This window comes from Prionailurus bengalensis, chromosome X (genome assembly GCF_016509475.1).
Source record: "Prionailurus bengalensis isolate Pbe53 chromosome X, Fcat_Pben_1.1_paternal_pri, whole genome shotgun sequence".
NCBI classification, from domain to species: domain Eukaryota; kingdom Metazoa; phylum Chordata; class Mammalia; order Carnivora; family Felidae; genus Prionailurus; species Prionailurus bengalensis.
This window is the reverse complement of record NC_057361.1, coordinates 45,609,918-45,626,574: the sequence shown is the minus strand read 5'-3', so window position 1 is coordinate 45,626,574 and position 16,657 is coordinate 45,609,918. Positions and strand designations below refer to the sequence as shown.

General features: G+C 44.5%; 1 protein-coding gene across 1 annotated transcript in view; it reads left to right on the top strand.

Annotated features, from left to right (window-relative positions):
- Positions 1-13,181: 13,181 nt before the first annotated feature.
- LOC122477061 (melanoma-associated antigen D4-like) overlaps positions 13,182-16,657 on the top strand; it is a 30,869-nt gene continuing 27,393 nt past the window's right edge. Inside the window, exons 1-6 of the mRNA XM_043569979.1 lie at positions 13,182-13,298; positions 14,184-14,394; positions 14,680-15,510; positions 15,850-16,053; positions 16,158-16,221; positions 16,448-16,641. Of these exons, the coding sequence (XP_043425914.1) occupies positions 14,185-14,394; positions 14,680-15,510; positions 15,850-16,053; positions 16,158-16,221; positions 16,448-16,641 (1,503 nt within the window). The 5' untranslated portion in view covers positions 13,182-13,298; position 14,184. The remainder of the gene's footprint in view (positions 13,299-14,183; positions 14,395-14,679; positions 15,511-15,849; positions 16,054-16,157; positions 16,222-16,447; positions 16,642-16,657) is intronic.

The following is a 16,657-nucleotide window of genomic DNA, read 5'->3' as shown; positions in this document are numbered from 1 at the left end:
ATTATCTTCCAAGGCAGGGATGTTCCTGATCCCAACAAAATTTAAATGAGCCATGAAACTAATAAAGGTCCCAAACATATAATGTTATGGAGAATCTATTTTCCTAACTTTGGAGGAATCTTCCAGAAACATATATCCCAAAACCATGATTCATCTCTTTCTTGTTCCCTTTCTCTTTATTTTAGCATAGTGGTAAAATGTAATATATTTTTTTGAATAGCGTATATTGGTGTAAGCCAATTTTTAGGATATTCATTTATTTCAAGTTATCCCTCTTTCTTGCTTTCCGCCTGCTAACCTACCCTTTTATTTAATAGATGAGCAATAAGGTATCTGGAGTGATTTTGATCCAGTGTTAGAAATAGAAACTTCTGGAGTTTAAAATTGCTATACTTAGTAGTTTTGCACTTATTTTTTTCTCATAGTCCTAGATTATTTTTAACAATCAACATGTTATAATAGATTTATGAAATCACACTCCTATGTTTTTAAATTTATGTATACTTCACCCTCTTGCATTTTGTAAAGGTAGCTACATGTGTTCAATTTATACCCACCATTTAAAGTTTTAAAATAGCATCTATATGCTAGATTTTGTTGCTTTGTTTTTCTTTTTTTTTTTCTTTTTTTGTGTTTTTATCTAAATTCCAGTCAGCTCACATACAGCGTAATATTAGTTTCAGGGGTGATTTTTTGTGTGTGAACTTACATTTATTTTTGTCAGTAGATCCACATTTTATCGGTTTCCAGAAGTCTTCTTCCTTAACCTTGGAGTAATCTTCCAGGAATTAAATATCTCTTCAGGTAAAGAAATCATTAACCAAAGATTTGCCTCTTTCTTATTGTCTGGCCTTTATTTTATCATCGTCCAATAAAATAAAATCTAATACCTTTTATTTGAATAGCATGTATGGTAAAAGCTGATCACTGTAAAAATCATTTCCGTAAAGCCATCTCCCTTTCTTGCCAACTACCTTCTAGCCTATCAGTTTATCTCACATGTGAAAAAGTAAATGTTTGTATGCAATGATTTTGAACCAGTGTTAGAACTAGCTAATTCTGAACATTGCAATTTGATATATTTACTTTACTGTATCCACCTTCATATTTTCTTGTAGTGCTTGCTTTTTGAAAGTAATCAACATGTTATAATACATGTATAAAGCAAATATCCTTGTTTTGTAATTTATATAAACCTCACCCTGTTATATTTTATAAATATAGTTGTATGTTGTCAACCAAAGCACGTGATTGATTTCCAACATGATAAAAGTTTTAAAAGCATCAGCGATTATATGCCAGATTTTATTGCTTCTTCATTTTCTAATGAAAATACACTTTTGTGAATTCACATTTGTTTTTCTCAACAGGTCCACATTTTAACACTTTCCAGAACTGGCACATTTGAGATTTTAACAGCAAAATCCCTTGAGATTTTACACGTGACCTCCTTTTCCTAGGATCAGATCAGTTCCCATCCGTGGTTCTAACTAGCAGGGAATCTACTAGGGTCACGCTTCTCTTTCCTCTCCCCAGGCAAGGGAAAGCCCCCACTCCCAGGCCCTTTCCCCACTCCTTTACACGGGCCAGATTCCAGAGCACTCACTGAGTGCAGTACCACTGCACGCTGTGAGGTGGCACCCATGCAGTAGGACATGTGCATGTTCTCTCTCTCTTGCAATATTAAGCAGTAAACTGAGCCAGTGCCAACCTGTGAAGGCTGGGGTGCTGCCACATCACTCTCTCTTTCTTTCTTCTCACTGGAGATTTGGGGCTGAGTCATCATCCTTGCACATTAGGGGTCAGTGGTGGTAAGATGCAGAAGTAGTCAAAGAGATTCTGCTTCATTCTTGAGTCCAAGCCTGTGCTTCAACCCAACTCCACCAGAAGGCTCTAAATTGAGGGGTGCTGGGAACTAGCCCAGTGAACAATGTTCGACGCCCTCGTGTCTGTGCCTCATTTAGAGAAAGCCCAGGGGAGAGGGCAGAGTGGCAGTGTAGGGTAAGGGGAAGATGTTGTTTTGCCCTGTGGACAAACACTAGTCCCATACCGTCAGATTCCTGCCAACACCTCCACATGCTCACATGCCCCTCACCCTATTCCATTTTAGAGGTTTGATATAGGGAATTCCCAATACCAGCAGCAGGACAACTTCCATCTGGAATTCCTTGTTTTGTCCCTGAGAGGACTCAGTTCTTTTCCAGTGCCCCACAATGGGGAATTCTCCATGGCATATTACATGAAAGACTTGATAAAATATTTCCTTTTTTTTTTTTCCTTTCTACAAATACAATGCAGAGATCAGTCTATTACCTTCACGGTGTGTGCTTCCGACATAGCCACCTGAATGCAGCTGCTTCAGAATGAGGAGTGTGCTCTTCGTGTTTCCTGCCTGTAGCCTTATCACTGGTGAGAGCTCAGCCACCAGCTTTTCACCAAAAGCAATGAGTGAGGTGGGACCTTTGTTGTCTTGATTTTTACAGACAGCTCTAAATTTTCATGGCCAATGTTAAGAGATGACAGTGAAAGAAAGAAAAGGGGGAACTTGTGGCATTCATTATTTTGATCACCACCCAGTAAGGTGTGCCTCTGGGGAGAGGCGCTCCTTAACTTTCCTCCTGCCCCTGGCTTTCTGCTTGTCACCTTGCAGTCCTACTTCCTGTCCCTCTCCCCCCACCTCTCCCTCGTCTCCGCTGAGTCCTCCCTCGCTCTTTGCCGCCACTTCTCTCTCTCCTTCCTAGATCGTTTCAGTCCTCCAGCTGGTTCTTCTGCTGAGTTTCTCTTTCTCCCTTCCACCCCGTTCCACATATTCCATATCTGGGTATCTTTCATCCCTTTGCTCTCCCTCACATATCCCTGTCTGTGTCCCCACTGTCAGGGCCCCAGGGAACCACATCTGCGGGAGAGCATGAATATATACATTCACATACCAATCCCTCTACTGATTCTTATTCTTCCTTCCTTTCCATTCAGTTTCAATTATTCCTCCCACAAACATCCTGGAGAGTCTATTATGTAACAGGCATTGGAATAGGCCCTCAGAATATACAGTGGAGAACCAAACAGACAATGGCAACTTTCACCATGGGGCTGGGGCTGGAACGGGGAGACAGATGTTTCAGCAAGGTTCTCTCTAACCACTATATCCCCTTAGGACAAATACTGAAATGGAGAAAGTTTTCAGGGTGCTCAGAGAAAGGAAAAGAGGATGAGTAATTTAAATTGGGGATAAAGCGGTTTGTGGCCAGAAAAGGCCTTCATGAAAAACTGATGTGAAAGTTGAGACCTCAAAAGTAAGCCTGAGGTAGACAGTTGAGCACGAGAGGAAAATGGGTTACCACGGCAGGGACCCCAGGAGCAGCACTATAAAGCCCCTAAGGCAGTCACAAGTGTGACTCTCACGGGCCTAAGAGAAGGTCAGAATAGTTTAAGCAAAGGGACAGTGGGGATATTTAGGGTCAGAGGTTGACAAAATCTTCTTTCCAGCTCATATCACTATTCTCATGATTCTTTCAGGCCAGACCCCTCACTTGTCATTCATTCGTTTGATCCTTTTTGTTGGCATTTTCCACTCCCACGCTATGCCTCTCACAGAGACAACAAATTCTATTCCGTTTAATACATATCATTCTTTTTATGCAACTGGAAAATGCATACCGTGAGGCATCTGCCCTTGGTTTACATAATATTTGATATTTATATCTTATAAATTTATAAAGTTTGCAATATATATCTCCCCATCCTCTGTCTTTTTTTAAAAAGTTTATTTTTTTTATTTTGAGAGAGAGAGAGAGAGAGAGGACACGTGCGCACGAAGTGGGGGTGGGGCAGAGAGAAAGGGAGAGGGAGAATCCCAAGCAGATTCCATGCTGTCAATGCAGAGCCCTACACGGGGCTCAGTCTCAGGAACCATGACATCATGACCTGAGCTGAAATCAGGAGTCGATGCTTAACTGACTGAGCCAAACAGGTGCCTCTCCATCCGTTTTTTGTTTTTGTTTTCTTTTACACTGTATTGAGTTTTAATCGACACACTGTAGACTGAACAGATTTAAAGTGCACAGTCTGATAGGTTTTGACATATGTACCTGTGAAATAGTCATCATACTCGAGATAATGTGTATATATACATATGTATAGGCGTGTGTGTGTATGTACATATGTATGTGTGTATATATATATACTTATGTATACATACATATGTATATGTATATGTATATGATGTATATATATACACAATAATGAAAAATAACCTTGTATGCCTTTGAAATCCATCCTGCCCTCCTCATGCTCTCATTACCGGGCAAACATTGAACTGCTGTCTATTACTATAAGTTAGTGTTCATTTTCTAGTGTTAATAAATGTAATTATACCATCTGTGTTCTTTTTTTGGGGGGATACTTCTGACTTTTTTCAAGTATTGTATTTTCACATTTAGTCTTGTTGCTGTATGTAGCAATAATTCATTCCTTTTTAATGGTTTATGACATTATATGGATATACCACAGTTAGATCATGTCCCTGTTGATGAACATTTGGTTTGTCTCCAGGATTTTGTCTATTGCAAGTACAATTGCAAAGAACAATCATAAACACATTTTTTTTTTTTAGATTTACGTTTTCCTTTTTTCTGCATTCACCTTGGAGTGGAATGACTGGGTTGTATGCGAGATGTATATCTAACTAGATAACTACCAAACTGTTTTCCAAAGTGTTTGCATTATTTTACATTTCCACCATCAGTGTATGAGTATTCTAGTTGCTCCATATCATTGCTACTATTTGTTAGGGTCAGTTATTTTATTTTAGTCACATGAGGGTGTCGACACAGTTTTTTTTTTTTTTTGTGGCTTTAATCTGCATTTCCCTAATAATAAGTGATGGTGAGCGTGTTTTCATGTGTTTATTTGCCATCTGTATTACTTCTTTGTTGAGGTAGTCTGTTGAAATATTTTGTCCATGTTTCCAGTTTTTTAGTTGGTATTTGTCTTCTTATGACTGAGTTGCAAGAGTTCTTTATATAGTTGAAAAGTGTACTGTGTTGAATATATATTTTTTCTAAATACTTTATCCCAGTCTGTGGCTTTCCCTTTCATTTTCAAAACAGTGACATTTGAAGACCAAAACATTTTTAATTTTGAAGTCATACTTACTAATTTTTGTCTTGCATACTTTGTGCTTTAGACATCCTAGTTTGAAAAACTTTGCCCAAACCAAAGACACTGTGATGGTCGTAATTTCCTATGTTTCCTTGTAGAAATTTTACAATTTTAGCTCACGTTTAGGTTTTTGATCCATTTTAAGTTTGTTTTGGTTTATGGTGTCAAGTAAGGATTGAGGTTTCTCCTTCCTTCCTTCTTTCTCTTTCTTTCTTTCTTTCTTTCTTTCTTTCTTTCTTTCTTTCTTTCTCTTTCTGTCTTTGTCTTTCTTTCTTTTTTTCTCTTTATATATGGCAAAAAAAAGCAGCACTATGTTTTGAAAAGATTAATTTTTCCCCATTGAATTTCCTTGACATCTTTTTGAAAAAGCAAATTGGCTATATACTTGCATGTATTTGTGTCTGGAATTTCTATCATGCTAAATTGTTCTATTGTCTCTCTTTATGTCAACTGCAAACTCTCTTGATTATTGTAGCTTCGTAATAACTGTTGGTTTCTTTTCTATTTTTTTAAGTTTCAATTTAAATTTCAGTTAGTTAATATGCAATGTAATATTAGTTTCAGATGTACAGTGTATGGAGTCAACCCTTCTGTACGACATCCGGTCCTCATCACAAGTGCCCTTCTTAATCCTCAATACCTGAAAAAAACAGTGTTTAATTCTGATGGCATAAATCTTTCAAACTGGGTTTCCTTTTCCAAAATTGTCTTAGATACTCTAGGTGTTTTGTATTTCTTTATAAATTTTAGAATCAGTTTATCAATTCCTACAAAAACCCTGATGGGATTATTACAGAGATTGTGCTGAGTCTATTGCTGAATTTGTGGCGAATTAAGTCTTTAACAATGTTTGGTATTTGAGATAGTATGAACATAGTATATCTCTGCATTTATTTAAGTTTTCTTTAATTGTTTTTGGCAATATTTTAATGTTTTCAGGTAAAATGTTGCACATTCTTCTACCACATCTATATGAAAACAATTTATATTTTTAGGCTATTGTAAATGGAATTTTTGCTATTGCAAATGACATTTTAAATTTCATTTTCTTGAATATTTTTGTGGTATAAAATTTCATTGATTACAATAAAGTTATTGATACTATTCATTTATAATATTTTAATGTAAGATCATTGATGACAACAGTTCTCTCATTCCTGATATTGGTAACTCGTGTCTTCTCTCTCTCATTTTTTATAATATTTTCCTTTTTTAAAATATTTTTAAATTTATTTTGAGAGACAGAGGGAGAAAGAGAGAGAGAGCACATGAGCTGGGGAGAGACAAAGAGAGAGGGAGAGAGAGAGAATCCCAAGCAGCGTCTGCACCACCAGTGCAGAGCCCGATGTGGGTCTTGAACACACAAACCATGATATCATGACCTGAGCCGAAGTCAAGAGCCAGATGCTTAACCCACTGAGCCACGCAGGTGCCCTGTGTCTTCTCTCTTCTATTCCCCTAACCATTCTAGATAAAGGCTTATCAGTTGTACCGATATTCTTTTTTTTTTATTTTTTTTATGTCCATTTATTTTCGAGAGAGAGAGACAGAGAGAGAGAGAGAGAGAGAGAGAGAGAGAGCAAGCAGGGGAGGGGCAGAGGGAGAGGGAGATACAGAATCTGAAGCACGCTCCAGGCTCTGAGCTGTCAGCACAGAGCCCCACGTGGGGCTGGAACTCACGAACCTCGAGATCATGACCTGAGCTGAAATCGGATACTTAACCAACTGAGCCACCCAGGCACCCCAATTGTATTCATATTCTTAAAGATCAGATTTAATGTATTTTATTTTCCCTATCATCTACTTCAGTGACTTCTGCACTTTCCCTTATTTCCTTTCTTCTGCTATTTTGGTCTTCACTGTGTCTGCATTTTTGTTTCTAAGTACTGAAGTTTAGGTCATTGATTTGAATTCTTATTTTTATATGTAGGCATTTGTGCTCTATAAATTTCTTTGTAAGGACTGCTTTAGAAACATCCTACTAATTTTAGTAAGTTGTACTTTCTTTTCATTCAGTTCAAATTACTTTCTAAATTTCTTTTTGATTCCCTCTTTCACCCATATGTTACTGAAGAGTGTATTATATACTTTCCAAATACTTTTAAAATATTACGGATACATTTGTGTTATCTACTTCTAATTTAATCCCACTGTCCTCTAGGAAAATCCTTTGGGTGATGCTAATCCTGTCAAATTTAGTAACACTTTTTTATGGCCCAGAATATTTTCTATCGTGGTAAATTTTCATGTATATATGAAAAGAGTGTGTGTTCTTTGCCGTTGGGGAGAGTGTGCGAAAATGTTAATTAGATTAATTTGGGTGATAGTGTTTTTCAGTCTATACACTTACTGGTTTTGGGTTGTTTTTTTTTTTTTGTCAACTTGTTCAACTCTTGAGAGAAAAGACTTAAAATCTCTGACCCTAATTATGAATTTTTCTTTCTTTCATTTATTTCCAAACTCTGTTTAGAATTTTTATGTCCACTTGACCATTTTAACCAATTTTAAATACAAATATAATTGTAAATATAAATATAACCAATTACTATCTCTGGTAATGTATTTTGTTCTGAAATCTGCTTTGTCTGGTATTAATATATCCATTACAGCTTGATTTTGATTACTGCTAGCATGCTATATCTTTTCCCATCCTTTTACTTTTAACCTCTATGTACCTTTTCATTTAAAGTGGAATTCATGTACACACCATATAGCTGGATCTTATTTTTAAAATCCATTTGTCATGCTCCACTTCATATGTCATCAGGCAAAAGCAAATTACAACGATGAGATGACACTACACACTTATTAAAATGGCCCAAATCCAGATCAGTGGCAATGCCAAATGCTGGTGGGAATGTGGAGCAATAGGAACTCTCATTCATTGCCGGTGGGAATGCAAAATTGTACAACCACTTTGGAAGACAGTTGTACAGTTTCTTACCAAACTAAATCTACTCTGACCATACAATCCAGCAAGTGTGCTCCTTGGTATTTACCCAAATGAGCTGAAAATTCAGGTCCACACAAAAATCTCACATATATGTTTATAGCAGCTTCATTCATAATTGCTAAAACTTGGAAACAACCAAGACGTCCTTCATAGGGTAATGAATAAATAAACTGTGGCACATCCAGGCAATGGAATATTATTCAGCATTAAAAAGAAATGAGCTATCAAGCCATGAAAAGACACAGAGGAACCTTACTTAAATGCACATTACCCACTAAAAGAAGCCAATCTAAAAAGGTCACATAGTGTATGATTCCAACTATATGACATTTCAGAAAAGGCAAAACTATGGGAACAGTTTAAAAATACAAAAACATAACAAAACAAAACAAACAACAAACAAACAAACAAAAACTCAGTGATTGCCTGTGGTTAGGAAAGAGAGAGGGGTTTGTATGTGGAGCACAGAGGATTTGGAGGGCAGTGAAACAATTCTGTGTGGTACGATAATGGTGGATACATGTCATTATATATTTGTCCAAACCCATGGAATGCACAAAACCAACAGTGAACACCGATGTGAACCGTGGACTTTGCATGATAATGACGTGTCAGTATAGATTCATTGATTGTAGGAGGAGGTATTCCAGTCTGGTGCAGGATGTTGGTAGTGGGAGAGGCTGTGTCTGTTTTGGGCAAGGGGTTTATGGGATGGCTCTGTACTTTCTGCTCAATTTTGCTCTGAACTTAAAAAGTGCTCTAAAAATAAAGCCTATTTAAGAAAAAGGAATCCAATTTGTCAATCTCTACATTTTAATTGGTGAATTCAATTTGTATTCAATACCATTGTCGATATGGTTGGATTTAAAACTATCATGCTATTTGTTTTCTACTTGCTCATCTGTTGTCTTATTTTGTTTTCCCTTTTAGGACTTATTTTAAAGTATTTCATGATAATACCATTTATCTTCCAAATAGGCTTATTAGCCATAATTTTTTGGATAGGTTTTACATTTGATGCTTCTTTTAACTTACGACAGTCTACCTTCAAGTAATATTGTACTACTTCACATGTAGAATTAGAACCCACCAACAGTATACTTATATTCCCACTAGGCCCTGTGCTATTATTGTCCAAGAAATTAATTCCACAGAATTTATACTCCACAATGCATTGCTATGAATTTCTGTTTACGCTCTCAATTAATTTATAAAGAAAGTTCCAAAAATAAAAAAAAGATTATTTTATCGCTATCATCATATTTAACATCTCCAGTATTGTTTATTCATTTGTGTAGAATACATTTATATTTACTGTCATTTTTCTCATGCCTCAAAGACATCCTTTACTATTTCTTGTAGTGCATATCCAATGATGATGAATTATTTCAACACTGGTATGTATGAAAAGAACTTTTAATTCAACTTCACTTTAAAAAGATATTCGTTGAGGGGCGCCTGGGTGGCGCAGTCGGTTAAGCGTCCGACTTCAGCCAGGTCACGATCTCGCGGTCCGGGAGTTCGAGCCCCGCGTCAGGCTCTGGGCTGATGGCTCAGAGCCTGGAGCCAGTTTCCGATTCTGTGTCTCCCTCTCTCTCTGCCCCTCCCCCGTTCATGCTCTGCCTCTCTCTGTCCCAAAAATAAATAAACGTTGAAAAAAAAATTTAAAAAGATATTCGTTGAATATAAAAATTCTGAGTTGGCAGTTATTTTTTTTTCAACGTTTTTTTTTAATTTTTTTTTTATTTTTGGGACAGAGAGAGACAGAGCATGAACGGGGGAGGGGCAGAGAGAGAGGGAGACACAGAATCGGAAACAGGCTCCAGGCTCTGAGCCATCAGCCCAGAGCCTGACGTGGGGCTCGAACTCACGGACCGCGAGATCGTGACCTGGCTGAAGTCGGACGCTCAACCGACTGCGCCACCCAGGCGCCCCATGAGTTGGCAGTTATTAATTATTTCACTATTATAAGGATGATATGCCACCATCTTATAACTTGCATTGTTTCTGATGAGAAGTTCCCTGTAATTCTTACCTTTGGTGTTGAATGGTTGTATATTTTTTCCAGTTTTCCACTTCCTTAGGAGTCAGGGTAAAGCCCTGGGGGAGCAGATTGGAAAGAAAAATGCCATGAACACACGCCATACGATATCTGTGCAGAGTCACTTAGGTAGATCTTAGATGCATGTGTAGCAAGGAAACACATCTTAAAACCCTATGGCTCAGCGAAAAAAATTCAAATTTAAGAAAAAATTCAAATTTAAGAAATACATCATGGAGGCATGATGGTTTAACAGGAACCCGATTTACTCTCCCACCTGAATAGCTGCAAACCAAAAAAATTCTAAAGCTTTTACGTCATGGCACCACAGGCAACAGTAGACAGCGATCCCTGAGAGAAAGGAAACTAATATGGTGAGCTCTCAGATTGCCCAACTCCCCCAATTTCTTGCCTGGATGGAGTTTACAGGCTGCAGCACAGGGAGACTGAACACAAACAGAGCCCAGTGGAGAGCCTGAGTGAAGGAGACAGAGTTGAGAGTTCTGAGAGGCCAACGTGACTAGAATTTGCTGGAAATAAGGGAGGGGAGAGCCACACAGAGAGATAGTTCTGGAGAGCTGCAGAGGCTTCCCATCAGGGTGCAGCGTGTGAGCAAAGGGGGGTGGTGGTAGCTGACTTCCGTTTTCTGGAGTGAGTGTGGATAATGGTGCCATTTACTGAGATGGTGAAGATGGGAGTTTTAGAAACAAGAGAGATGGGGAGTCTGAGCCTTTGGGAGGGGTAGTATACCAAGTGACCAGTTCTAGACAGACTCACTGTGAGGAGCCCTTGAGACATCCAAATGGAGATGTCATGTAGGGGAATGAATATATGGGTTTGGATCTCAAAGGCGAGGTTCAAACTGGAGCTGTAGATTTTGGAGTTACTAGGATGTTAGCATAGATATATAGTTACATAGCTTATATAGAGAGAGGCTGATACAAAAACGAATGTGACAAAAGCTCGCATCATAAGAAAAAAAGTCGTAGCTATATATGGGGATGGACGTTAAGTAGACTTATTGTGGTGATCATTTCACAATACATAAAAATATTGAATCACTACGTTGCACACCTGAAACTAACATAAAGTCATATGCCAATTATACCTCAATTTCAGAAAGGAGAAAGAAAGCAAAAACAAGCAAACAAAATGAGTACGAGAGTCCACTATGGCTTTTGTAAAAAGCACAGGTTCAGTTTGAGATGGGAACACAGTATTTTCTATTAGCACTGAGCAGCTTGCCAAGGCTTTCATTTCTAGGGTCTGGTCACCTCCCACAGAAACGTGTTATACAGGAAGGGCTGAAGAGACACAGGCTGCTGAAGGGGGAGGTTGCTATGCAACAGCTGAGGAAAGTCATCCAGCCAGTCAGAATTGATACTGGTCATTGGAGAGTAAAAGCTGTGGTCCTAGCAATAGCTTCCATTCACACACAGGAGTCCCGGAGAGGCTGACATAAAAACAAATCTAAAAGTCCGCTATGGTTTTTGTAAAAAGCACAGGTTCGATTTGAGTTGGAAACATAGCATTGTCTGCCTCCAAAGCAGTTTCTCCAGTCATTCTGGAAGCACAGCAGCATGTGTTGGGTCGGGTAGGACCCCGGGATGTGCTTCCTGTGCTCTCCATGTTGCATATTGAGAAACCGGGCTCACAGATGTCCAGGGACCCGAGCAGGCTCACACAGCTAGTAGCAACAGACTGGCCCGGCACCCCATCCCTGGAATTCTGAAGACCAGCCCGGTTTCTTTCCACAAGACCACAGCGGCCCCAGGCCCCTGCCCTGCAAGGAACCCCGGGCAAACATTTACTCTGAAGCAGGGCTTGCCATGGCTCAGACACACAAAATGCCTGATTGTCCTGGCCGCTCCAGCGGGCACCAGGAAGGCCTCAGGGGCAGCGTGTTTGTGCCACTCACAGCGAAGAGGCCTGAGGTTAGGTCAGGGAGTGGACCCCAAGGAGCAATTCCCACACCTGGATGGACCCACGCGTGCAGTAGGTGAGGGCTGGAGACTGGGGGTCTCTACCTGTGTCCCGGATACAGAGCATGAGCTTGCGTCTCAGAGAGCACAAACTTTGCTTGTTTGGGACAGGTGTTGGCAGGGCAGGAGAGCTGAGGGGTGGATCTGTCGCTCCAACTGAAGGGGGGGGGGGGGCGCACCTCAGTCCCCAGGCCAGCCCTACAGGGACATGGGGTCTGGAGTCAGGAAGGCCCAGGCCCACATATTGATTGCATTTTCTGTTTACTGGCTCTGTGGCCTTGTCTAGTTCATGCGGTGTGACTGTGCTTCAGCTTTCTGATCTGTAAAATGGGGATGCTGACAGCCACCTCCCAGGGTTGCTGTGAGAGGAAGACAAGCCCCAGTACAGACAGCGCTGTGATGCACACGCTGCATACAGAGTAGCTGGGGAAGCAGATGTTCCCAGTGTGTCTGGGGGCCATAGAGATGGGTAGTGCTGGGCAACACAAAGGCAACTGGCATCCTCTGGCCATTTCCATTCCCCTTGTTACAGTTAGAGACACAGCTAGAGACCTTTGTGTTTGTGACCTAGGGGTCATGCTGGGGAAGCCAGACATAGTGTACTCCAGACCACACCAGAGGAGTTTAGCGGGAACGGGGAGGGCAGGGACGAGAAGCATTGTGCAGGAGTGCGGGCACCGAGGGTAGATAGATGATTGGGTGGTCGAACTGCACCCAGAGCTGTGAGTGCGCGACCCTGCGGTCAGAGGAGGGGTGAGGGGTCTCGGGCGGGAAGGAGAAAACGCCCTCCACCCCGCCCACCACACTCTTGGAGTCGCATGCGCACTGGGAACCTGGTGGAGAGGGCTTTTGTTGGGAAAGCGGGCGGGCTGGAGGGGTCCGCGCATGCGCAGGCTGCCCAGACGCGGGGGGTGCGCGGAGAAAAGGGGCGGGGTGGTCGGAGCTGCTGTGCTGGCGGCAGTAGGCGAGGGCGCGGCTGCGGGGTTCCTGGTGCTGAGGACGGACGCCATTGGAGCCCCAGGGAAGGTAAGAATCCAGCCCCGGACTGGACCGGGAGAGGACGAGTGGAACCCGGCACGGTGCGCCCTCCCCGCCCCCAATAGCCGGATCTGAACAAAGCCCAGGCACTCAGAACCTGAGCCCGCTTAGACGCACGGTCTAGGTAGGACACTCCGCCCGCCCCCCCCCCCCCACCTCCGCACCGACCTCTTCCAACAGGAGAGGAGAGTCTTCCAACAGGAGACTCAGGCTCTCTGATCCCCACTCACACTGGAGCCCACAATCCGAACCCCTTTAGCAGACCCGTGTGCACCCTGCTGAGCTATCTTAGAGCAGAGGCCCTACCCCCACCCCAACCACTCCTAGATCACTCCAACCAAGTTGACCCCGTGAGCCCCTTCCTGGAGTTGCGATCCTGGGGTTTGAGACCTCCAGCGCTCTAATTCATGCCTCACCTAATCCGAGCCCCCACCCCCACCCTTCTCACCCCTAGCGCTCCTGTATGAGCCCAACCCAGACCTGAATCATCAGCTGAATGCCCCCGCCTGGACCTAGCCAGAGGGTCTCTGGATTCAGTTTCCCATAGCTTTCCGGGGTCCCTGTAGTCTCAGCCCTCTCATGTCATCTGCTCTCCCCCTTCGTCGTTAAATCCAAGCCCTTTGTTTCTCCCTCTCTCAATGCATCCCCCTTTGGGACTCTTCAGACCCAAGCCCACCAGTCCACCCCCTATTCAAATCTAGAGGCTGGGACGGGGAGCGTGCCCCTCTTGAACTCCCCTTTAAGTGCAGGGAGACCATCGCTATCCCTCACCTAGTGCTGCGTCTCTGACAGAATCTAACCCAACAGACACCCCCTCCCTCCCTTCTCCCTCCTACCCCTCCCTCCTCTGTCTGCCTTGTACTGCCTAGTAACCTGATGATTGCAGCCTCCCTCCTCCTGAGGGATCCCACCTCCCACTGGATCCCGCCCCTTCCCCCTTGAAAAAGCCTCACCCTCCCTCCCTGGCTAAGCTCTCTTCTCCTTGGGACCACCCTCCCCCCCCCCCCAGCATGGCTGAGGGAAGCTACCGCATGGAATCAGAAACCTACAACGTTGAAGACATGGATGAGGGTAGCGATGAAGTCGGGGAGGAAGAGATGGTTGAAGGAAATGACTATGAAGAATTTGGTGCTTTTGGAGGCTATGGCACCCTCACCAGCTTTGACATCCGTATCCTCAGAGCCTTTGGGAGCTTGGGTCCAGGCCTTCGCATCTTATCGGTGAGGCTCCTTGTTGGCCACCTGCTGGCCCTGGGCCTTCTCCCTTGTGAAGCTGCTTTGGGGGGGGGGGGTCGTGAATGGGAGGGTTGAATGGGGAAGGACTGCCCAGCTTCCCGAGCATTCCCTCTCCTGCTCAGAGAAAGGGGGTTTGGGAAGTCCGGGGTGGGGGGCAGACGGGGGGGGGTGGGGGTTGGGAGCTGGCTGCAGGGAGGAGGCTGGGTGGGAAGCATGATGTGAGCTTGTAGAACTGTCTGCTTTCCCCTACCCTTCTGTCTGGCCTTGCAGAATGAGCCCTGGGAACTGGAAAACCCTATGCTAGCTAGGACTCTGATGGAGGCATTTCAGCTGGATCCAGAAACACTTGCCAATGAGGCTGCTGCCCATGCTGTCAACGTAGCCCGCGCAGCCGCCTCCAATCGTGCTGCTAGGGCCGCTGCTGCTGCTGCCCGTGCCACCTACAATCAGGTGGTCACTAACCGCCCAGTGGCCACAGACCAGGCTTCAGGAGAAGATACCCAGCCCATGACCTATGCGGCCCAGGCTCAGGCAGCCACCCCTGAGACCACCCTTGCTGCTCCACACATCTCCCAGATGCTAGTCACCAGTGAGATGGCCACCCCAGGGGCTCCAGCAAAGTCCACACAGCCCCAGACAGGCTCCCAGGCCCAGGAGGCTGCTACTGAGGGTCCTAGTGCTGCCTGTGGTTTCTCTCAGGCTCCGTGTGCCAGTGAGATGGATGCCACCCGGCCCAAGACAGCCTTCCTGGGTCAGAACGATCTCTTTGATTTCACCCAGCCGGCAGGTGTCAGTGGCATGGCCTTCTCCCGCTCCAAGAGGCCCGCCCCGGCCCAAGAGGCTGCCACAGAGGGCCCCAGTGCTGCTTCCGGGGTGCTCCAGGCAGCACCTGCCAGGGAGGGGGCAGCCACCCGGCCCAAGACGACCAAATCTGGAAAGGCTCTCGCCAAGACCCGGTGGGTGGAGCCTCAGAATGCTGTGACAGCAGCTGCTGCCAAGACCAAGGTGGCCACAAGCATCCCTGAGCCTGAGGGTGCAGCTGCCCCTGCCCAGCACAGTGCTGAGCCCTGGGTCAGGATGGGAGGCAAGAGGACCAAGAAGGTGAGACCTCCCTGCTGTCTGCACCCCCCACTTGCTCCCCTCCTTTCTCTGCTCTATCCTCTCCTCTCCCCTCCCCTCCCCTCCTCTTTTCTGTCAGCTTGTGCACGTTGGTCCAACACAAGTTTGCTAGCATGCTTTGACCCCACAAAGTCTCTGCCCTCAGGCCTGATGGGAGAAGAGGTTGGCTCAGTGCCGGGCACGTAGTAAGCACTCAGCACATGTCATCCACTGTTTGTACTACCCTCATTTCCAAGTATCTCCTCTGGTTAATACGTGTGCTGGGCACTTTTGCACGGTGAGTCTGGTAGCCCTGGGTCTCTTCTCTCTCTAATGCTACAGTCCAAGCACCTGGATGACGAATATGAGAGCAGCGAGGAGGAGAGAGAGCCTCCTGCGGTCCCACCGACCTGGAGACCATCGCAGCCTCCGATGACAGTGCGGGCTCATATGGTTCCCCGGCCACCGATGGCCCTGAGGTCCCAGGTACCCTCAAGACATGTCCTGTGCTTGCCACCCCGCAACGTGACCCTTCTGCAAGAGAGGGTAAGAAATCTGCCTTTTCCCCGTCTTCCTCCTCTCCTCTCCTATGGGCCAGTTCTTGGAGGTCAGCCATGCCTTGATCTCCCCGTGTGCTCCTCCTCCTCCAGGCAAATAAACTGGTGAAATATCTGATGATTAAGGACTACAAGAAGATTCCCATCAAGCGCTCAGGTGGGCAACCTGTGCCCCCTCCCTGAGCTCTGCCCTTCCCCCGTCCCCATCCCTACCCTGCGGGGCCTCGCATCACATGTCCCCACCCAGTGTGCCCAGCTGATCGCTCCCATTTGCACAGTACGGGGGTCCCAACTGTGCTCCCCTCGGTGAGGCTGACTGAGGGGGTGCAGCTCTTTGGCCCCTGCTCAGCCCTGGTGCTCTCTCCACCTCTCATCTCCCGCAGACATGATGAAGGATGTCATCCGAGAATACGACGAACATTTCCCTGAGATCATTGAACGAGCAACGTACACTCTGGAAAAGGTGGGCAAAGGGACAGGGGCAGCTCCCTGTAGTACAAGAGCTGCAGGCAGGCCTTGCACCCTGCAGCCCCTTGAGGCCCACCTCCGGCACTACCTGCTCTGGAAGCCCTCCCTAGCTTCTCCACCTGGGA